At 44.2% G+C, this 23,884-nt stretch overlaps 1 protein-coding gene and 1 long non-coding RNA gene across 15 annotated transcripts in view; one reads left to right on the forward strand and one right to left on the reverse strand.

The window, feature by feature from the left end:
- Positions 1–513: 513 nt before the first annotated feature.
- On the reverse strand, positions 514–23,836 carry LOC309542667. 7 transcript variants are annotated; one of them, XR_014224349.1, is made up of 4 exons: positions 19,938–20,579; positions 19,769–19,844; positions 7,976–8,122; positions 514–2,208 (listed from the first exon to the last, which is right to left on the reverse strand). It is a non-coding gene; the product is annotated as an uncharacterized lncRNA (long non-coding RNA). The 7 variants fall into 7 exon arrangements; XR_014224350.1 differs by lacking the exons at positions 514–2,208; positions 19,938–20,579 and adding an exon at positions 23,746–23,836 and having other exon boundaries at positions 7,653–8,122; XR_014224351.1 differs by lacking the exons at positions 514–2,208; positions 19,938–20,579 and adding an exon at positions 22,791–23,310 and having other exon boundaries at positions 7,653–8,122.
- The window catches only part of LOC309541799 (serine/threonine-protein kinase PAK 6-like), a 49,886-nt gene continuing 28,562 nt past the window's right edge, over positions 2,561–23,884 (forward strand). The window contains exons 1-2 of one of the 8 annotated variants that reach the window (XM_082239946.1): positions 2,561–3,308; positions 15,591–15,652. Coding sequence is in view for 1 of the 8 variants with exons in the window: in XM_082239944.1 (XP_082096070.1) it covers positions 21,016–21,064 (49 nt within the window). In the remaining 7 variants the exon portion in view is untranslated. Of the gene's footprint in view, positions 3,309–14,804; positions 15,011–15,590; positions 15,653–20,886; positions 21,065–21,109; positions 21,210–23,884 lie in introns of those variants that run through there. The other 7 variants (XM_082239951.1, XM_082239952.1, XM_082239945.1 and 4 more) reach the window with 7 other exon arrangements.

Genomic DNA, 23,884 nt, shown 5'->3' on the forward strand with positions numbered 1-23,884 from the left:
GGCAACTTCCTACGAGGTCAAAATTACCAGGCAACATTTAGGAAATGCAATGCTCTCAAGCGAACGAGTTGATTCATGATTTAATTGAGAAATAAAACTGCGGGGGCTTGGGGTGTGGGAGGAGCCCTGGCAAAATGGGCTGCTGTCAGCTCTGGAAAGGTTGCTTCTATTATTGCAGCTTTTTAAAATTCATCTTTCCCCGATCTCTCAAACCCTCTTCGTTTCTCCCCCCTCTCTTTTTAATAACTAACCTTGTCAAAACGAAGAAGTGGGTGGGCATTGGCAGGGCACCTGCGCTGACTCTGGTGAGCTGGAGAGAAGATGTACAGGTGACTAAGCAGAAGACTCAAGGATGAGTCACTCAGGAGTTATTTCTTTCGCTCCGCTTCCTGCACTTCTTCATCTCTTAAGTTTTGGACTTTCATCCCCCCTTCAGACCTGGATGAGTGTGCTGTACTGTTCCACTCAGAGAAATGCAGGACATGCTTGCTAGCCCAGGTAAAAGTATTTCATGAGCAACGTTGCTTATGTCTGGCAGTGTCCTTCTCTTAGAATTTGCACTTAGTTCTTCATTACTTGAACTTATTATGAAGTGCTGATGTTTACAGAATTGTTATCTAAGTTTTGTCTAACTGCATGCTTAGCAGCAGACATTACAGTGGTACCTCTGGTTACGTACTTAATTCGTCCCAGAGGTCTGTTCTTAACCTGAAACTGTTCTTAACCTGAAGCACCACTTTAGCTAATGGGGCCTCCTGCTGCCGCTGCGCCGCCAGAGCACGATTTCTGTTCTCATCCTGAAGCAAAGTTCTTAACCTGAGGTACTATTTCTGGGTTAGTGGCGTCTGTAACCTGAAGCGTATGTAACCTGAAGCGCATGTAACCCAAGGTACCACTGTACAATGTGCATAGGGCCTTATTTATAGTTTCTTACTGCTCATGAGAATATGTACTTGAGGGAACACAGGTGAGGATATCAAATGGAAAACCCAGTTTTCCCTTCTGAATTTCTTCCAGAAAAGTACAAGGTGTCTGACAGATTGCTAAACTGTCTTTGTTGTAAATATACCTGGGGAGGAGGCCGGAAAAAGAGGAAATACTTCTTTGGCAGTTCTATTGGTTTTAACTTGAATGGGAGAGGAAATTATTCTGATGCAAGGCTTTTCTTTTATTTTTTAGTTTCCTGTTTTACCTGGGGCCTTGCTGAGAACTTGGATCTTGTCAGAAGGCAATACTATGACAGAAATAGTCTTAATTGAAATGTATCGCAGCATCAGCTGTGACTGTGTGAGATGTGGCTGGCTTCTCAGACTCCAAATAAGAAGCGCTATCTTTTGAAACTCTTCTTTCTCCTTTAGATTTGTTATCTGAATTTGAATTAGCTGTGTAAACACTATACATTTAAAGCACAATTGAAGCACATCCCCCCAAAAACAATTTTGCTAAGAGTTGCTGAGGATTGTAACTCTGTGAAGGGTGAAGTACAGTACCCAGAATTCCTTGAGGGAAAGAATGTGCTTCAAATATACCTTAAAGGTACACAGCCTCAGATGTGCAGACTCCTCCTCGAGGTCATCTGCCAATCTAAGAATTGCAGGGCAGGCTTTGCCATGAAACAAGTTGAAGGAGTTGCTTCAGGCAGGAGATTCCAAAGAGGGGTGTGATTTTTTTTCCTGTCTCTAATCTCAAAATCTGCGTATACCAGTCAAAGGAGCAGGGGAGGATTGCCACCAGACACTTTCCTTCAGATATGGAAATGCTGAAGACAGCCTTGCTGAGGAGAACTGGTGTGATAGAGCTACGTGACAGTTGACTGTTATCATCATCACCCTATTTATTTAGTGACAATACAGATGTGACACGGGTCCCTGCCCAGGAGGATTTTGTCCCTTCCTAGATGGAAAAGTGCACAGGAGCATCTCGGTGTGATAAGCCTTCCTCTTATCTTGGGTCACAAGCCACACGGGTTGTTTGCTCATGGCAGCAATCCCTTTGCAATGTTGTTGACGTTTGAAATTTGTTTGGCAGATGACCCTCTTGTTTCCAGTTTTGGAGACCTGGAGGAATTGTACTTATTGTTTCAACTCAGGGTGGTCTGCAAACCACCAACTTTGCCCTGTCGAGATTCAGTTGTAAAAGTAGTAGTGGCTTCACAACACGAACTGTCCCTTTCGTCTTATTTCCAGAATCCATGTTCAGGGTGAGAGGCTGGGAGGAGAAAGCAAAGATCCCAGGTGAGAAATGGGAGGGATTACTACCTTCTGTGGGTGGTAAGGGTTAAGAACTACCTTTAAGAGAGGACTCTGTATTCTAGTTGAACTTTCTGAAGCTTAAAAAAAAAATATTTACATCAGTTTTATATACAGTGGTACCTCGGGTTACATACGCTTCAGGTTACAGACTCCGCTAACCCAGAAATAATACCTTGAGTTAAGAATTTTGCTTCAGCATGAGAACAGAAATCGTGCTCCAGCGGCACGGCGGCAGCCGGAGGCCCCATTAGCTAAAGTGGTGCTTCAGGTTAAGAACAGTTTCAGGTTAAGAACGGACCTCCGGAACGAATTAAGTACGTAACCAGAGGTACCACTGTATCTTATTGTTTCAAGAAAAGCTTTAATAAAAATCTTAACCTGGAATACAAGTTCTCTTTCAGGATCTAATCCAATCTTCTCTCTGCTGAGATTACAGGATTGGCTCAAAACTGGAATTGGGGGCGTGGACTTGCCTTCATTGAAGGTTTTTAAACAGAGGATGGGTGTCAAGCTGTCAGGGATTCTTCAGTTGTGATCCTGCACAGCGGAGGCTTGGACCAGATGACCCTTTGGGTCCCTTCCAACTCTACAATTCTCTGATTTGCCGCAATATCATGCCTAAGTAAGATTTTAAAAAATTGCTTGTGAGGTGTGTTGGGTATGAGCCGGTCATCGTAGCAAAAACCGAAGTATAACTCTGGCCTGATTCTTTCCAAAGCGTATAAGGAAGAGGCTTCCTTGTGAGTCCCGCTTTTTCAACACCTGCCTGGGCAAGGGGGGGCGTTTGGCATTTTCATATCTGCTCCTTCACAGCAGCTGGCAAGCTGGCACAAGGAGAGTGTCGGTGAGGAAGCAGCTGCGAGGAGGATGTATTTCTGTGCATGTGTAATGCGCAACCAGAATCTTTCTGAAGCTCAAGAGATGGAATTGTGGGGAATTTTTGCCTGAAGCGAGGGATGTTTCCCTCCTCCTGAGACAAGCAGCAGCCTGCAGTCAGAGATGGGCAGGGACTAAGCTGAAGAGCAGAAGCACACAGGGCAGGAGCCGATCTTCAAGGTAAGACCCCAGTTCCACTTCTAGTAAAGGAGCAGGTTCCGGGTGAACTTCCCCTTCATGTAACAAGAGTATTTATGTAGAAGTGTGGGGGGGGGGGTTTGGTGGTGGTGGGGTGTGCCTGGGAAAAGTGGAAGCTGTCATGTTCCAGATCTGTCTGCGCTATTAGCTGCCGCTCCCTTCTCAGACTTAACAATTTAAATCAGCCAATGGGAGCCATCTTTTCAAACCTAAAACCACCAACAAGTGGAGGGAAGACTTTTAACCCTAGAAAGGCTGCCTTTAGCTTTAGCCAAACCACAGCAGACAGGATCTGGTTGGTTTACATCCCTTATCCAAAGGGTCAGGGACTTTATTGAAGAATACTAAAAGCAGATAAGAATGGCTGAGCCTGAAATTCTGTAAGCTGAACACACCCCCATAGGAGATCGAGGTGTTTGTGGGTGTTGGGGGAGGGAGTGGAGCTCTGCTTTTCTTTCTTTCTTTTTTAAAAAAATCTAATAATTTTAAGCTGCTAATGGGTTCCTTTTATGTACTTAAGATGTGGGGTTAAGATGATTGTCCTTGAGAACTGGATAGCTCCTGTTCTTTTGCAGTTTGATCCCATATAATAGGAACAAGAGATTAAGAACCTCCAACAGCGCCAAACCAGTAGCCTAAACAGGCAGCTCTCTCTAGATTATTCAAGGTTACTGACAGCCATTATTTTGAGTTTAAGGGGTATAAACAAAGTTGGTTTTTAATAATGGATTTTTTGAATGCTCTGCATATACTTGTCTGAGCAGAGGGGAGGGCAGGTGTTTTTTCTTTCTAAAAAGAAATTAATCAGAACATCTTCAAATGATTTTTTTTTAAAAGAGTAAAATACTGGGAATGGTTTCCAGAGCAATAGCCATGGTAGATGGTTGCAGCGAAGATAACAACGAACCCTGTGGCACCTTAAAGTAAAGGTAAAGGTACCCCTGCCCGAACGGGCCAGTCTTGACAGACTCTGGGGTTTGTGCGCCCATCTCACATTTATTGGCCGGGGGCCAGCGCTGTCCGGAGACACTTCCGGGTCACGTGGCCAGCGTGACAACGCTGCTCTGGCGAGCCAGAGCCGCACACGGAACGCCGTTTACCTTCCCGCTGGTAAGCGGTACCTATTTATCTACTTGCCCCCGGGGGTGCTTTCGAACTGCTAGGTTGGCAGGCGCTGGGACCGAGCAGCGGGAGCGCACCCCGCCGCGGGGATTCGAACCGCCGACCTTTCGATCGGCAAGCCCTAGGCGCTGAGGCTTTAGCCCACAGCGCCACCCGCGTCCCTTGTGGCACCTTAAAGGCTAACAAATGTTATTATAGTGTAAGCTTTTGTGGACAAACTCTAGTCCATGAAGGCTTATGCTGTAATAACATTTGTTAATCTTTGGGATGCCACAAGACTCTTGATTTTTTTTTTAGAACTGGGAATATGTTCCAGATTCTTATTTCTGTATCGTTCTTCCATTAAACTTCTATTTCTGCTAATATATTCACTGGCTGTTAGAACAGACATGCTCACTGGTCTGGGCAGAACAGATTATAGATATGTTCCATGCTGTTTCCCTCCCTCACTTTCATTTGCTTGATCCCTGCACATACTTTTGAGATGCCGGTGCTTAGAAATGTTTTCCATTTCTCTCTCTGACTAGTCTGTAAACTGTGTGTGCTCTCGTAAGCGAAATCTACTGAGATGTAGGGAAACTGGTCTGCTCAGTGCAGGTGCAGAGACACACAGTGGAAGTGTCCGGAATAATTTATATCCTGCCAGAGAGAGATCCTTCACCCATCAATTTAGGTTCTGTTCTCTGTGAATCTTTGGCTATGGTGACAGGCCACTGTACGTACTTGGTGGCCGCAATACTTACCTCTCTGTTTTGGGATTGGGATTGCCCTGCTTTGTTGGGTCATATGCAAGATCTGAAAAGTCTGACAGTTTTAATATTGAGAAGCCTTCCTCAATCTGGGGCCTTTTTATTGTGCATTCATGAGGATGTAGGGTCAGGTCATGCACCTTTTTCCCTGCAAAGGTTTCAGGACGGACTGTGTGGTGTAGTGGTTAAGAGAGGTGGACTCGTAATCTGGGGAACCGGGTTCGCGTCTCCGCTCCTCCACATGCAGCTGCTGGGTGACCTTGATTGTCTTTGGTTTTTATTTTATTTTATTTTATTGATTGAATTTATATACCGCCCAGTGCCGGATTTACGTATAAGCTAAAAAATTTAAAGAAAAACCAACAACCTGGATGTACATTTCCAAAATATAAGTTAAAAAAATAAAATAAATAAAAGCTACATACAGCAACAGTGGCAATTGGCTTTAGATACCTATTAGGTCCATAAATTACCATATAGCATATGTTCAACATAAAAAACAGTGACAATTTGTTGTTGACAAAGGACAGCTGGACATATAAAGGGCCCCATTACCTTCTGGAGCTTAGGGCCTCATCAGACCTAAATCTGGCCCTGATACCCCCTGTACCTGCTGGCCTCAGGGCAGTTCACAGAAAAGATCACAATATATAAAATCAAAATAAGAACAATAAGCCAATAACACCCCCTCCCCCAAAAAGCCACATTTTAAAAGGGCATAGGATATCAATCAGGTCAACCAAAGGCCTGGTTAAAAAGGAACATTTCCCCCTGGCGCCTAAAGGTGTATAATGAAGGTGCCAGGTGAACTTCCCTGGGGAGAGCATTCCACAGACAGGGAGCCACTGCAGAGAAGGCCCATTCTCATGTTGCCACCCTCTGGACCTCTTGAGGAGAGGGCACACGAAGGAGGGCTTCAGAAGATGATCTCAGGGTCCGGGTAGGTTCATATGGAAAGAGGCGGTCCTTGAGGTATTGTGGTCCTGATCCGTACGTATTTTGTATTGTGATTTTATGTTGTGAACTGCCCTGTGATCTATGGGTATAGGGCAGTATCCAAATTTAGGAAAGGAAAGGGAAAGGGAAAGGAAAGGAAGATGTGGGGAACCTCTGGGCCTTCAGGTGCCGTTGGATTCCAGTTCCCATCAGCTTGAACAGTGTGGTCAATGGTCAGAGTGATGGGACTTCAGTAACACCTGGAGTGTGAACAGCGCAATGGAGAACAGGGCTGTGTAGAAGAGGGAATGTTGAAAGCTGGAGCTTTTCATGCATGGGAGAAAAATTAGCATCTGTTGAAATTTCTATTTTGGTTATAAACATTTGAGGTAGAGGAGCCCTCTGCGTCCTTCTTTGCAACTTGGCTGCCTCACTACAAAGGTCACAATTCTTTATTCCAGCCATTTCCATGCTTTCTCCTTTGGTTCACTTTGTGAACCTAGATTTTTGCTATCTAGGGAGAGCGGGATAATTAAGAGGAACAGCATTAATGTTCCTTTGGGATGCAACAGCTTGACAGGCCAGAACCACGTGCTCTTAATTAATATTGATTGCTGCTCTCTGCTAAAGATACTGGTGAAATCCAGGGAATTAGAGCGCAGGTTATTAAAGGCCATTTGTATCTGTGAGTAATTGTTAGCAACACCTCTTGAACCAGCCACGAATAAGACCTCTCAAGGGGATGTGTGAGAGACGGTTGCATAGATGTCGCAAACAGCGTGAGAGGTGGATAGGGTGTGTGTGTGGATTACTTGGTGGAAGAATCAGAGAGTGAACTCTCATGGCGCTAAGTTCAAATACAGTTCAAAGTGGAAGTGGCTGAATTTTGCGAAGACATTTCAGCTGGTCTCTGCTGATCTCCTTTCATTTTCTACTGAACCATTCAGTTTGCAGGCAGGGCTGTCACTGATGCTGCAGTGCTGTCATTATCAAACTGAAGAATCAGGATAATAACCAGGTGTCCAGGTAAATATTAAAGTAATTCCAAAGGTCTTTCTAGGACAATCTGCTGATTCCCAGTGTTGTATTCTATCTCGGTTGGATTGGAAAGCCTGAGAATGGAGATGGGTTTAGGGCGTGCTCCCTAACTCTGACTCTCTTGCTAGGATAGCACTAATTTTAATGCAGTAACAAAGAAATGGTGGTCCTTCTGATGTTGCTGAGCTACATCCTGCAACATTCCTCCTGGCTCTTGGCTCTGCTGGCTGGGGCTGATGTGAATTGGAGAGGTCCAACAACATTTGGAGGGTTCCCTGTCTCTATTTTAAACAATATTCAGTCATGCAGTAAGACCAAGTAGGATTTCTTTTTGAAGTTGCTCCCTGAGAATAGTGCCAATCTCCTCCCTCTGCCACTATCATTTAAATGTAGCAGTCTTGATTTTGATATTATTATTATTATTAATTATTATTATTTTATTATACTGCCCTTCATTTGAAGACCACAGGGCAGTTTACAACATAAAAATACAAAAAGAAACACAAAATACATAACATAATTTTAAAAACCACCAAGAAAACCCCACAATTATATGTTTGGTTCATTATACAGCTTTTTATCCCTTGGTCTATTTCAGTATAATCAAAAGCACCAAGAGAGGATGTTAATACTGTACTTCCTCCCCTGTTCCTCTGCCAGCCTCTTTGCTTACATTCCCCTTGTAGTAATGAGCAGGATTCTAGGTTGCTGTTGTTGTTTACACATGGCAGATGTGAGAGGAAAGTAGGTGGGGCAGAATAATCTCCGTAGTCTATCTGGAGGACATGCTCTGGGGTGTCTCACCTGTAGCCTTCCAGATGCTGTTGGACTCTTAACTTCCATCATTCCTCACCACTGGCTATGTTGGCTGGAGCTGATGGGCACTGGAGTCCAGAGTATTTAGAGGTTCGCAGGTCCGCCACCCCTGGTTTAAAGTGCCAGGGATAATCTCTGTGGATGAAGATTTGGCAACCTTACATCAAAGCAGGCAGCTTCTAAGGATGTAGATCTAGAACAAAGCATCCTAAAAGAAAGTCTTGCTTTGCTGAGAAGCAGTTCAGACATTAGGTAAATTGGGAAAGTGGGTGTCTTGTAGTTTTGCGGCAATTTGTGGAGAGATCATGATCTCTCCCTTGGTGAGATTTGTGAGCTCTGGAGCTCTGCTTTGTTGCTTTTCTTATATCTAAACTGGCTATTAAGAAGGCGGTTGTTTTTCAGCACAGAATGCCAATAACATGGCACAACTGATGGCAGCAGGCTTGGTTTAGCTGCCTGTTTCCTTCCTTGTGCCACCCAAGTGCCCACCGACTGTTACTAAACTTGATGGCGTTTGCTAAGGGGCAGCCAACAACCAGAGGATTCCATTGATTTAATGGGACTAAGAAGGTACAGAGCTTGAAACTGTCCCTTTAGCATAGTTTGGAAGATTACTTGCAGATTCCTAGTTCCACTTCTTATATCTGCTAGAAGCTAGTAGTTGTACCACCTGCCCGCTCCCTGCACATCTCACATTTACATACCCTCCAAAATTTCTCTGATGAAAATAGGGACATTAATAATAATAATAATGATAATATTTAATAATAATGATAATATTTTAATAATGATAATATTTTTACTATTTATACCCTGCCCATCTGACTAGTTTGCCCCAGCCACGTTAATCAACATTTGATGAGCGCCGGAACCACAGAGTCAGTCACGACTGGACCTAATGGTCAAGGGTCCCTTTACCTTTATATCTCCATTTAAGTATCAGTTTTTGAATTGACATGAAGGGATGATAAAATTGTCCGTAGTGAATCGTTCTTCCAGATGTCAACCAGTGCTGGAAATGCATGTCCCAAGTCTTAAACTTTGTTTGGAACCCTGGGAGACTCTGTTCATTAAGATTGGCTTTTGAAGCCTGAGAGTCTGAACCAACATGTTGGGGAGAGAAGAGCTCGCGTTTTCTGAGATTTTAAATTTGTGGCTTAATTGCAATTTTAATGGGATAGTTTTATGTTTGTTTTTTAATTCCATTTTATTTTTACTCACCCCGAGCCTTTGGGAATTAGTGATCTATATTATCAACTAAATATTTTGAGCAATTTTGTTCCTCGAGGCTGCTATGGTGATTTTATTAAGGTTGAATTAGAGGCAGAGGCCTCTGTGTTTTTATAAGTTAATAATGGCAGCTTGATTACTGTAGGCTCAGTAAGATTCCCCCAGAGATTCTGCCTCATTAAGTAGCATCTGTGTTGTCTTATTGACAGTCTTCTAGTATTCATTATGTCCCATGAATGCTTTAAAAGAGACAGGTTCTTGCTTTGATTGCTCTCTTTTCAATTCAGAAAGTACAAATTCCATGTAATTTAATCTGTGCCCCACACTAAATTACAGCCTATAGTGTTATGAATTAAGGTTGCTATTCAGCGATAGTCATACTTGGGGCAGGCTTAAGTGCATTGATTTCAGTAGGTCTGCTCTAAATATGGCTTAGGTACATAGCACCTTAACAGATTCAATATTACTGCAATCTCTATTCACAGGCTTCCTTAACAATTCTAGATATCTATGTATTTAGATATCTAGATACATAGGGGGGGAAAGCTCAAATGGGGAAATATGCCCCTTTGTAGCAGATGTAATATTCTAAGGCAAAATGAAGTAAGTTCTTCACCCATGATGCGAACATAGTTTTCTAAGTTTTTATTTCCAGAGAGTGGTAGGGGATGTTTTATCCCATGTTGATGGCCTTTCAGCTGATTCCCTGGTGGCCCGCTGGAATGCGGAGTTAACCAGGGCTATCGACTGTCTGGCTCCGAAGCACCCTCTTTGATTGCATGGAGCCTGGACAGCCCCGTGGTTTTCCCCGGAGCTGAGGGCAATAAAACAATCGCTGAGACGGCTAGAGCGCAGGTGGAGGAAAACACATTCTGAATCGGACCGGACACAGGTGAGAGCTCAACATCGAGCCTACCAAGAGGTGACAGCGATGGTGAAGAGGACCTTCTTCACCGCCTCTATTGCATCTGCAGAAAACAGCAGCAGGAGATTCTTTCAGATTGTTCGCAATTTAACGGAACCACCTGCACCACCGGGGCCTGGTAAGGACCCCAAGATCTCCTGCAATGATTTTACAAGATGGGTGGGGTATAAATAATAAATTATTATTACTATGTTATTATTATTAATGGCATTTTTTGGTCCTATTTTCATTAAAATAAATCTTAGACAGGGGAACAACACCAAAGCACAAATACATCATCATCATGCAGTCTTAAAACAAACAAAAACAATAAATATAAATCAAGTCACAATCCAGTTCAGTGAAGGTGAAATTGCTTCCCAATAAATCATCCAAATGCTTGAGTAAATAGAAATGTCTTCAAAAGAAGCATAAAACCTATTACGGTCAGCAGCGGCTGCATCTGTGAGGGTTGGCATTGCATAACTGGGATACCCTATGGAGAATGCCCTCACACAAATAGCACACTGGTGCAGTTAAAAGGGTGTTGCCACCTGATCTTAATGTATATAGGCTGCTATATTGGGAGCAGGCAAGCTAGTAAGTATCAAGGTATTAAGCTGCATAGGACTTTATATGTCAATACAAGCACTTTGAACTTTATAACTTGTAATGTAACATCACCATGTGAAATACTAGATCAGGGAGCTCTTTTCTATGCCAAGAATGCATGTTCGCTCTCAAACCTGCTTCACAATTCCTGAATAAGTTGCCTGCATTTTAAAGTTCAACACACATCCCAATTCATGGGATTTTGTATGAAATTAAATGCTGAAACCCACTCCTAAACATGTTGCTTGGAAATTTAGAGCACTGAGATCAATAGGACTTGCTTTCACATCGTGTGTTGTGAAGATTAGGGTAGTCTAAAATGCACCCAGATATGTTCTGCAGGCACCCCTGACATTGTTGACTTTCAAAGTGAAATCTCAAGCCAATAATAACTGGAAGGAAATTGTTGATACCGGATTCAGTGGGAAATGGGATTACACAAATTGGAACGCTTCTGCGATGGGAATTGCTGTCTGCTTATTCAACAACCTGCATGGCTTATTTATTTTAGCAACATGTTGAAAGAGAGTATAGAATTGGCCTTTGACCAAACTTGGACAATATTATCTACAGAAAACATTGCTCAAATGTTTGGATAGTTACTACTGTAAATCATGGGATAGCTTCTGTTTCAATGCCTTGCCAAAAACAGGACACTAAATGCTTTATGTGCAGTCATTTTCTTGCAAGGTTTTCTAGTGTGGTTAGGTCCTTAAGCAATTTTGTCTTAAGTATTTTGCTCTTCTGTATGTTGTCACATTCCTTCAGTGACAATCCTGAACGCTAACATCTCTCACTGGCACCCACGTAAATGAAAGTCAGGTTTCCCCATGTCAAAGATGTGGAATGAGGATGCCTTTTGTTACCCCCCCCAACCCCACAGCCAAGCTTTTAGAGTGATGACAGAACACGTAGCCATTATTTTGATAGTGATCTCTGTGACTATTGCAGTACAGACAATAGATAATAATATGGAAGGCTGCTCTGTAAAGACAGTAATACCAAAGATGGCACAGCCATTCTCTCTACTGTAAATTGACTTCTTGCAGCAATTTTGTGCTTACGTGTGCTCCTGGAAGCCTAATTTTTGAGGGTTACTTTAACTTACAGTGGCCTAACAAATCCAGGCCAGCTTATTGAGTCCTTTCCATGGCCCAGTTTTATGTGCATAACTACTGCAAAGCACCAATTAAAAATTATACTTGCAGAACTGAATTAGTATTGGAAATCTGTATTTTTAATAAATGCATAAATAAAATGCAGTGCAACTTGAGCCTCATCCCTGGGTGCCTCTAACCTGTTTATTTAAGCATTCATCATGATTGGCTTGCAGAAAGCTTACATGGAGGTTAGATTAACACTGGTCTTTTTAAAGCATCGATATCACCAGTATCATCAGCATCTTCCCAGCTCCATATGGCTCATGCTTCATGTTAGTGTACTAAGGGCCTGAATATTTGTGCACTGAATAGTTTGTACAGAGGCAGATGGGCTCAAGTGACTTTCCCAAGGACACTGGGTAAAGAGCAGCGTCTGGAAAGAAGCCAAGTTGTCCTGTACTTTCCTAAAAACAAGGCCGAAAAGCATGACTCTTATTTTCTTAAAAAGCTGGATGGAGTTAACTGAGCAGAGTGAATGTGCTGTTCTTGTGAGACCTTAGATCAATAGACAAGATACTATGTGTACCTTGAGGCGTTCTATCTGAGGTCTTTGGACCTAAGTGCTTTTGTGTGCAGTGTCCATTGTTTGCATTAGATTCTTGCAAATAAACCAAGCCTCTCTTATTTGCCGATGGCTTTGGATGACGTGAACTCTGAACTTTTATCTCACTTCAGGCGCATTTCCAGTATCTTCCGTGTACTTGGCTTGCTGGGGCTGGGGGGCTGGGTGCATTTCTAGGAGCCTACACAGACTCTCAGAGCATTTAAACCAGATCATGTGTTGTGTGGATTTGCAAGGCATTAATTATTATTCCTCCTCCTAATATATATTTATATCAACAAGCAAGACTGCTTCTGCTAGGCAATAGCTAGGAAATTCAGGGCTGGTCTCGAAATTTGCAAGCTGGGTGACATGGTGAAGAAATGTCAAGATTCATTAGGGATAGCGAAGGCTCGAAGGCCCTGAGGCTCTGGGGATTGGGAGAGAGAAGAGCTAATGATCTCAGCAAAGTTTTAGTAGGTCAGTCAGCTAAGAAGGTCTGTGCACAGCAGTGCAGGGATTTTGGATCCTGAACTTACCTGCCATGAAGCGGGCGAGGGGTGGGGAAAGAGTCTCTCTTTAGACGGCAATGTGAATGGCTTCAAAGTACAATAAGCCAGCCCTGTTGCCCTAGGGAGCCCTCCTGCTTATTCTGCTGTGTAGCGGGTTCCCAGACATCTGCCCCCCCAGCTCTCCCCAATGGCACCACTAGGTGTGCAACCACATCGGAGTACCCACTCACAAATCTAAGACACTCCAAGTGTCGCTTTTTTTCCAGGGACAGTCCTGGATTTACAGAAACCTTCCTGGTTTCTGATTTGATCCCAGAATGTCCCACTTTTCCTTAGGACATCCCTATTTCCGTCAGAGAAATGTTGGAGGCGTTATCCAACCCCAAGGCCATCTGAAGGCAGTCCTGTATAGGGAAGGTTTTTTAAAAAAATGCTTAATGTTTTATTATGTTTTTATATATGTTGGAAGCCGCCCAGGGTGGTTGGGGCAACCTAGTCAGATGGGCAGGGTATAAATAGTAATTATTATTACAGTGGTAACTCAGGTTACAGACGCTTCAGGTTACAGACTCCACTAACCCAAAAATAGTCCCTTGGGTTAAGAACTTTGCTTCAGGATGAGAACAGAAATCGCACGGCAGCGGCAGGAGGCCCCATTAGCTAAAGTGGTGCTTCAGGTTAAGAACAGTTTCAGGTTAAGAACAGATCTCCAGAACAAATTAAGTTCTTAACCCGAGGTACCACTGTATTATTATTATTATTATTATTATTATTATTATTATTATTATTATTACAGTGGTACCTTGGGTTACATACGTTTCAGGTGACATACGCTTCAGGTTACAGACTCTGCTAACCCAGAAATAGTACCTCAGGTTAAGAACTTTGCTTCAGGAAGAGAACAGAAATCGTGCTCCGGTGGCATGGCGGCAGCAGGAGGCCCCATTAGCTAAAGTGGTGCTTTAGGTTAAGAACAGTTTCAGGTTAAGAACAGACCTCCGGAACGAATTAAGTACTTAACCCGAGGTACCACTGTATTATTATTATTATTATTATTATTATTATTATTATTATTATTATTGAATAGGCTGTCCCTATTTTCATCAGAGTAATGTTGGAGGGTATGAAATCTCAGCACCTTAGCCGGGGATTCTCAACCTGTCACTTTGGCTGCAAACCCTGATGTGGACACTGGAGTGGAAAACTCATGCCCTGCAAATCCCAATGTCAGCATTATCCGGTTCGTTAAAATTCAAATCCGTGCCTTTGCAACGCGCTCCTGTGTGCTTGCAGGGCCACGCCCCGAAGACAAACTCCTCGCTAGGTGAACGGGAGCCCTGCACAAACACGCCAGGCAGGCCTCCGCCCCCTTCTCCTCCACCGTTCTGCTCCCCTTCTGTCATTCTCTCCTAAGTTTTCTTTTGGAGCGTCAGCAAGGAACTCTGCGTGAACTTGAGTTCCTACTTTGCTCTCAGGTGGCAGCGGCAGCCCTGGAGTAAAGGAGTCTTCCTCCTCTTGGGGAGCAGCAGACCAGGTTTGCTTATTTATGAGACTGACTTCTGATTGCTGCTCTCACATCCTATTTGTGGGCTGCTTACGGAGGACTGGATTTGTCAGTTTCAACTAACATCTTCGCTTTCCAGTTGCTTTGCTGCTGAGGATTAACTCTTCGTACGCAGAGCTGCATTCAAAAAAGAGATAAAAGAAAAAACAACAGAGTGCCAAGGAGGAATATGCTGAGCGTTGATGTGCTTGTACGGTGAGGGCGGGGAGCAGTTTGCACGGCTTCTGCAGCTTCTCCCCCTTCAGGGATTATTCTTGGGTGGGTGGGGGGAAGAAAACTGAAAGCTGAACTCCTTTGGGAAGGCCTTTACTCCATCTTCACTCCTGTAACCCGGCAACAACCATCCACCAATCAGCTTTGCTCAATGGCAGAAGTAGAGTTTGCTAGCAGTCTTTTATTCCTTCTCCCTTGGAACAGTCCTCACCAGCATCATTCCTGATGCACCCTGATCTCCTTTCGCACCCTGTCATTTTCAAGACCTGTGGGAGGTGGACCTGCAAGTATATCTGTTAACGCCGTTTACGGGGGTGGGGTGGGGATGTGGTGTCTGTCTGGTGGGTGGGGTAGGATTGGGGGTGGGGGCCGACTCTGTAAACTGTCAGAATACGTGGAAGGAAAATTGCATGGATGAAACTGACGAGGAGAGGGGAAGGGGTTAAAAGATGCCCCAACTGATGCTTCTGAAATCAGTCAGCATGCAAGAAACGTGTCTGCCTGCTGCCTCTATGTATGCAAGACATAATCATCTGTCTTCCGAGGACCTTCTGCCTGGGGGGGGGGGGAACCCCACACCCACCTATTTCAAATTTACTAAGAAAGCCCCTGCCTATATGCCTGGCATACACTTGCCGTATCTCCTGGAATCGTGCGCAATCCAGATTTAATTTTAAACTATCAAGGAAAATTGACAAAACGTGGTTGAAACTCTTTTGTATGATTGTAGAGGAGATGCCAACCCACATCTCCCGTGATCCAAAGGTAATTGCCACATCTTGTGGTGTCTGTGTGTATATAATTACTTGTCCCACATGAGAATTGTTTGGTAACATTTGCTGACTGCTGTGTATTCTTCTTTGCCAGGGTATTAAGGATTTAGCCTGATTTGAGGCCGAACAGAGAAGAGACAGCGGACTGTTCACCTGGTGAGTGAAAACTTCTAAATGTCATGGAGCTGGGAAAGTTGAGCAGGATAAGGAGACAGGCGTTTAAAATGTAGGACCTATTTTGTGTGTGCTGTGTACCTCTCGCTGCCATACACATAAGATAAGGTCTGATGCGAAGGGTCAGAGAGGTGCAATTGTTGTGTATGTGTTTGGGGGGGAAAGGTTGCCCATAGGAGTTGGCCCAAGACATTTTGCTGAATACCAATTGCTGGAAATCGCATGTAGGCAGAGCACTGTTACGCTCATGCCCGGTTTGCAGGTCTCACACAGGCATGTGAGAACAGGATGCTGGCCTAGATCAGCCATTGGCCTGATCCAGCAACTTCTCCTTATCTTCTTATGATAGCATCCTCCATTGCACATTGCAGGCTAGCATGAGTGGTGAGATCTTTCCTTCAGCACCTCTCCACCTCCTAATGGAAAGGCCAGCACTGTGTAAAGCTGGCGAAACAAAAGCTCCACTGTTCTGCAAACACATCAACAGCTTCACCCATCCTGGACCTTGGAGGGCAGTTGAACTACCAAGAGGACTGATCTTAACACCTAAGAGGGTCTGTTGGGAAGGAAGCAGTCTTTCAGATATTTGGGGCCTAAGTCATTTAGGGCTTCATACATCGATGTGAACACTCTGAATTGGGCCTGGAAATGAACTGCTGACCAGCGCAGCTGTGTTAACACAGGGGTTATACACATTCAAAATGGAACCCCCAACCAGTAATCTGGCTGCTGCATTTTGGACCAGCTGAAGTTTCTGAGCTGTCTTCCAGGGCAGCCCCATGTATAGCACATTGCAATAATCCAGTCTGGAAGCTATCCAAGCATGGAGTACAGTGGCCAAGTCATCTCTATTCAAAAGGAGGCCATAGTTGGCAAACCAGGTATAGCTGGAGATAGGCACTCCAAGCCCACCAGAGTCTCCTGTGACAATGTTGGACCCAGCGGTAACCCCCCCCCCCCAAGCATTTAGTGAGAGGCGTGTACATAATGGCCTCCGTTAAAAGATATTGTGTTTCAGGTGATTTGCGATGACACGAAAGCTCGCTCTGTGTGTACTGTTTCATTGATGATAGCCGTTTCACCCATGGAAATTATCACTTGCAGTCATTAAATGATGAAATTTTATGTGCAAATGCTGAATTGGTGCATTGTATGTGTAGGAGATTGGCAATCATTAGCAATGGCTGGTTGTAAAATATAGTGTAAGACATATTGGCAAACAGTTTGCTGGATTACAACATCTGTACCAGTTCAAGGCTTCTCTGCATTCTGCTTCTGTGTGTTGCCCATTCTAACTACACGCAACATGTGAGATCTGTAATTTGTTCTGCCAATGTTTAAGAGCAGCCATGGGCCTCTCCAAAACTGATAGGAGCAGTTATACTTGCCATCAGTCCTGTGGAACTGAGGGAAACTGTGGGGCTAAAGCTTTGGGGGAAAGAGCCATGGCTCAGGGGTACAGCACATGGTCTTGTATGCAAAAAGTCACAGGTTCAAACCCAGGAACGTCCCCTGCCTAGGGGTCTTAGTTGACCACAGGTTTAGCATGATTAACAGTGTGATGCAGCAAAAAGAAAGCTAATGCTATTTTAGGCTGCATAAACATAAGTATTGTGTCCAGATGAATGGAAGTAGTAGTACCACTCTATTCTGCCTTGGTCAGACCACACCTGGAGTACCGAGTCCAGTTCTGGGCATCACAATTTAAGAAGGATGTCAGAAGAGGGAGTTAGAGATGTCTAGCCTGGAGAACAGGAGACTGAGAGGTGATATGATAGCCATCTTCAAAATCTGAAGGGCTGTCACATGGAAGATGGAGCAAGCTTGCCTTCTACTGTTCTAGAGGGTAGGACCTGAACCAATGGATTCAAAGAAAGCAGATTCTGACTAAACTTTAGCAAGAACTTTCTGATGGTAAAAGCTGCTGGACAGTTGGACTGCTAGACTCCTTCACTGGAAGCTTTAGCAGTGATTTCTGCATTTCAAGGAGCAGAACTGGCTGAACCAATGGGTTCCATTCCAACTCTGCAATTCTATGGTTCCTCCACCACCACCTTTCCAAAGCAAACAGTTATTCCTGAAAGTTCCAACTCGGCTCTATTCCAAGGCAAACTAAGGAGAGCTTGGGAGAGGTTGCCCATCCCTAGATCACAGCAAGGCCACATTCAGAGAGGCCACTTTCAGAATATTCCAATCATTTCATTTGTCCACACCCTAAGATTTTGTCTACAGAAACACACAGGCTCACTAAATGGAATTTGCCATTCATATTATTAAGAGCCAACATACCCCCTAGCCATCAGATACCATTCATTTAAAAATGAGAAAAGAACAAAACAACAACAATGCAGCTTAGGCTTTCATTTATATTTTCTTTTTTTACCCTTCCAGCCCTCTTGGTATAATTTTTCACAAGACACTGCACTCTTGCAGTTTCTTTCTCATCTGTCCCAAAATACACCCAGCAATATAGCAAATAGTTTTTCTTTCTCACTCACTCTCTGTCTCCCTCTTAAGCTTGTTTCTAATGGAATGGTAATCTGTGTCCACAAAAGGATTTAGAGCATTCCATCATCAGTTTGCAGTGCCATTGGCATCTTTAAAATGCCAGGCGCAGAGCGTCGTTATTGGGGAGAAAGCCATAAAATGCAACATACGAACAAAAAGTGACTGTACATTGTGACGGAGGTGGCTGAAAGAATTTTTCCCCCAGTAAGGAGGCAAAAGAAATGTACAACATCCTGGCTCTTCAATGGAGTAAGGCAGAGATGGGGTACCTGCAGTCCTGCGGATCATAATATCCAGCCAGCATTGCCATTGGTCGGGGCGATAGGAACTGTAGTTCAGGAACATCTCCAGAGAGCCACAAAGTCCCCCAGCTCTGGACTAAGGAATTCAGTCATCCCAGCTGCCTCCACATGTACTGCAGGAACCTCCCTTCGAATGCCAAACCATGGCTTCTATCTTCCCTGCCTCCCCACCTCCCAATCTTAGATTGCAAGGTAAAATCTGATTTACATTATTACACCCCTTTGGGAAAGGGCCCGTCATTTTTGCTTGTCTGCCAGGTGCTACAAACATCTGTGTTTAGGTATAAATAATAATACCGAATGGTTTCTGTGTGTCTGCAAGGCTGGGTATAGTGTAATATACAGTGGTACCTCGGGTTAAGAACTTAATTCGTTCTGGAGGTCTGTTCTTAACGTGAAACTGTTCTTAACCTGAGGTACCACTTTAGCTAATGAGGCCTCTCACTGCTGCCGCCGCACAATTTCGGTTCTCATCCTAAAGCAAAGTTCTTAACCCAAGGTACTATTTCTTGGTTAGCGGAGTCTGTAACCTGAAGCATCTGTAACCTGAGGTACCAATGTATTGGGTATACAAATACAGGTGTACAGGAGAATTTCCTGCTTTCTCTTTAGCAGCTCTGGCCTGCATAGTAATACAGTAACATTCATCAGCCTTCTAATGAGATGTTGGTCTTAATAGCTGGAAATCTGGAGCATCTCTATAGCTATGAGGATCAAGGGAAATATCTGAAATCATTTCTGCTGAATAATTAGCAACCAGAGGAAAGTAATCTCTCCAGTAATGAGTAGATGGGACCTTTTTTCATTTGGCACAAGTCTTAAGTTTTCTTCTGTTCCCCCTCAATATATACCCTACTAAGGAACAAAAGTACACATGACTTAAATTTGACTTTGCATCTAACATGTGAGCTTCTGTTGTTGTTTTTTGAAAAGCAAACTGTATTCATTGGGGAGAGCTGGAAATTAATGAGATCAAGGATGGCACAGAGAGGAAATGTAACCCTTTCTTCCTCTGCAGCAGTCGAGGAAAATCCCACGTATGATGCTTGTATTTGCTTTGAGGGCAAATACTCCATTGGTGGCAGTGTGGGATTTCCTCCCAACACAAATACTAGTTTGAGAGGATAGTTCATCCTCCAGGAACACAAAAGGGGAAGAAGGGTTAAATTCCCTCTCCACAGCTGCTGGGATCTTATTAGTTATCAGCTCCCCTCTCTAGGCTGATGCAATTTGGATGCTGACCTGCCCCACCCCACACTGGCGGGGTGGGAGGTGCATTTAACCTCACCTCATATCTAGCTTGTTCCTAATTCTTCACACCTGCTGCCTTCAGATTGGTGTTATTACTATGCTTGTTCTTCGGCCTGTAACAAAGAAATTAGAACAAATAATTAAAAGTATTGTCAAAAGAAGAAATGATAAATAGCAACAACAATAACAACAACAACAACAGTTACCTCCAGTGCCTTTTTGTTATAGTAGTAAAAAAAAGAAAAGAAATGCCAGTACTCATATCTTGGTCAAAAATTCTGTGGGTACCAGCACAAAATGGCTGCCATGGGCAGTTGTAGGGCAGGAGGTGAAAGCAAAGAGGTCACAAAAAAGCCACTGGTTACTGCACCTATGGCTTTAGAGATCAACATAAGCAAAGAAAGGGGGAGATCCCTGCCCCATAGAACTTACAAACAAAATTTCAGTAGCAGGAAAGACAACAGGAGGAGGGGAGGGAGGAAAAAAAAGAGAGAGGAAAAGTTAATAAGCCTGGGGAGGGGAGAAACTAGGACTCTGATGCACGTTCAGTCTGTGCCAAGCATTTCAGTTTGCCAGATGGAACAATCCGCCCCTCTCTTCTGGCATCCAGCTCTGGGGTTTTCCTGACACCCCCCCGCCCAGCTAATTTTTTTTGGGGGGTGCGGGGTGACAGAGAAATCCCCCTTACGAAAGCAGAATCCCTAATGAAGCTGATGGGCTCCATTAGGTGAACCCCGCTCAGGGGCGTTATCTGATGATCGCCCTGCTCAGAGTAGACCCATTGAAATGAACGAAGCTGTTAGTCACGCCTATTCTTTTCCACGGGTCTGCTCTCACACAGCTCACAAATGCACCGTGCGGCCAGGGGGCTATAGCGAACGTGACGCTAGATCCCCGCTATTAACATGCACAGCGAGCCCGCGCCAAGAGCGAGTAGTTCGGCATCTCTTCTGGCAGGCTGGCCATTTCCCGGGCCACACACTCCCAGCCCCCGACCCTTTCCTTCTCCCTCTCCCCTCTCCCCACTTCCCTCTCCCTGACGGTGCCTGACCCCCTTTTTTCCTCCCCTCTTGCCTCGCCCCTCCTTCCCAGCTGGTCCCTCCTCCCTCTTGCTCTGAATCTGGCGGCTGTGCTTTTCCTCGCAGTCACTGGGAGATGTGACAGCCTTTGGGATTGTATTATCTATGAAAAAGCTATATCCGGAGTTGAAAAAATCTTGACGTGGCTCCCGGGCAGCAGGGATGGATCGTGGAGAGAATCTCAGTCTCGAGCGCCTTTTCCTTTATGGCAGGGACTGATTCTTTCCGCTGGTGGCTGTTCTCTCAGTACAGATGTGAGCACTAAACGGGGGGTGGGGGTGGGGAATAGGTCGGGAGGGGCAGCAGAGACTAAAGACTAGCATGTTACTGAAATGTCAGTGTCTTGGAAGTACAGGCTGTATGTCAAAAAGGGACCTTCTCTAATTGCTTAAGCCTCAGGTATGCATTTTACATTTACTTACCAGGTCCAAATCCAGTTGTGAATTAAAATTGCTCTTGTGTGTTCTTTTTCTACCAGCTCAAAAAGTGTTTGATTTAGGCTTTTTGTATAATTTTTTGAATATTAAATGGGTGGTGGTGGTGGTGGTGGGGGGGGGAGAAATGCAAATACGCTCCAGGAGTGCTGGAAGCAGAACTGTAATGCACGAGAACAGTGTGGCTTCAGCAAAATGTAAGAAGGTTATTAAAACTGAAACAGGAGGATATTTCTCTCTCTCTTTAAAATCAGTTTTTGTGCATGGTGGGTCTCTCCCCCTCCCAGCAACCTTGCTAGTCTGACCTTTTAAACCATGTCCACCTGTCTGGTATGAGGCTGTGGTCTAAGATAGCTGGTGGAAATAAAACACAAATGCTGCTAGGAAACCCGAGGTGTTATGAATGCAAAATTGGATGCAGTTTTCAACATCCTCACTACTTGTGAGCAAATATGTGTCTGCTATTGAAGGTGCCCATGTGTCTCTCTGAGCCAGGTAACTGTTGCATCTGCAGGTGTAACTGCCTTCCTTGGGTGTTTTTTTGGGGGAAATTGTGGTTGGATTCTGGCAGTCTTTGTGGGTGTGGGCTTGAGAGCTGGTCAAGAGTTCCAGACCACAACTGCAGTGTAAAAGTGTTTAGTCCATAACTCAAGAAGACTTTGAGTCATAGAAGAACGCTGTTGCTAATAGCTGCTCACCACAGCCATGGTTCCTTCATTCATTTCTTTTCAAAGCATCTGAAATTACTGAAGCATTGTTTTGGGGGTGTGGGGAAGGAAGAAATAAATGGTCCAGGGTCCAAAGAACCTTACAATTAGTTGGAGCCAAAGGGAACCTGGAGGAATATTAGCATGTTGGTCACTGGTTGATCTTTTGTTTTGAGAATGAAGGAAGTTTCAAATGCATGTTTTGAATGAGGCATGGCAGCAAGTTGGGGGGAAAGTTATAGAAATTCACTAGGCTAGTGCAGGTAGATGAGCCAAATGTAAGATAAGAACATCAGAAGAGTCTTGCTGGATCAGACCAGTGGCCCATCTGGGCCAGCATTCTGCTCTCACAGTGGAGCTGCTGCCAACCCGTGTTGAAAATACTGAGCTAAATGGGCCAATGGTCTGGGCTCAGTATAAGGCAACGTCCTGTGTTCTGGCCATAGTGACCATTAGATTCTAGCAATGGTCGCTATTGCTGGAATCCAGAGCCATTGAGATTGCAATGTTATACCCACTTACGTGGGAGTAAGGCTCTTTTGACTCATTGGACTTCTGAGTAAATATGCATAGGGATAGTACTGTTAGTCTCATGTCTGTGGGCTGCCTTGAATGTGTCACGCAAGAGACATTTGCAAGCTGTTGGGAAATCACAACGTGGCAAAAAGGCTGACTGTGACTTGACTAGATGTCACACAATTTCCCACGCTAAGGTGGCATTAGTGTGGCTCATTTCACCTTCTGTGCACAGGCCCTTGGTATGGGAGTGGCTCCAAGGGAATAACCAGTGAGGAGAAAAAGGAAGAGCAAAGTTTAAAGTAGCAAGATCACAAAATTACTGAGTCTGTTAATTATGCTGTTTGTTGTTGTTCTTATTTTGTGCTGAGGTGGGGCTTTCTGTTGGATGTTGAAGGGCACATTTGATTGGCTTGCCACTCTGCTTTCGGTGCCCAAGGTAATAGGAGGTGGTGGTTCTTTGGTTTTTTTTACAATTAAGGCTGTATTGAAAATAGCTTGGGGGACCACAGCTGACTGGACTTTGGGGACAATGGTGTAGATGACAATGTTTTAGATGACAATCTCATTACTTCCTACATCAGATTATTTGTCAAGATAATGATAGGTATTACTCATACTCTCTTGACAGGTGAGACACTTGTTTAATATCAAGGGCACAACTTCCTGAACTCTTCTTATGACTCCTGGCTAACTCACTTTCATTTAGTAGCTCATTTGTATTGATGAAAGCTTCATGGTGCCTTGGCATCTTTCTGCTGCTACCAGCAACATTGCTAGGCATATATCATCTTTAGACATAGGAGTGGGCACTCATTTTTTTGTTTAGAGGGTCAACACTTCAATCTTTCCCGCCCACAATGAACCAATTGCCAGCTTTAGTCCAATAGAAGCTGTTGACAGTAGTCAAAATCACTACCTCATGGATTGCCTCACTAACTGGGAGTATATCTGAGGGAACTACGGTGATCTTTTTAAGAACAGTGACACCCCCCCCCCACTTATTGAGTTTTATTCCTATCTTCCTTTTGTTTCTTACTAATTGGCATAGGAGCCAACTCCTAGGGGCCGAGGTCCTTTTGGCCCCCGCAATAAAATATTTGAGCCCTCTCCCCGGCAGTTGATGGGCATTGCAATTCAAATGGTGTGCATGTGATCAGTTATGTGGGGCGAGGCTTACCTGCCCCCTTCCCAATATTTTATTCAATGTGACACCCCTGCTGATGGGAGTAACAAGTAAGCAGTGAGCATATCCAAAATGCATATTGCTATTTATACCAAAACCGTCCTCTGTTTGTTGTCATGAAGCAGCAAATTCAGGCAGTTATTTGAAAGGAGAAGTGTTAACAGAAGAAGGAGTGACAGCAGGTGTGTTTGTGTGTGATGGAATGGCGAGTGGAGTCAGAGTGAGTGACAA

Source organism: Podarcis vaucheri (genome assembly GCF_965113315.1).
Source record: "Podarcis vaucheri genome assembly, chromosome: 1".
NCBI classification, from domain to species: domain Eukaryota; kingdom Metazoa; phylum Chordata; class Lepidosauria; order Squamata; family Lacertidae; genus Podarcis; species Podarcis vaucheri.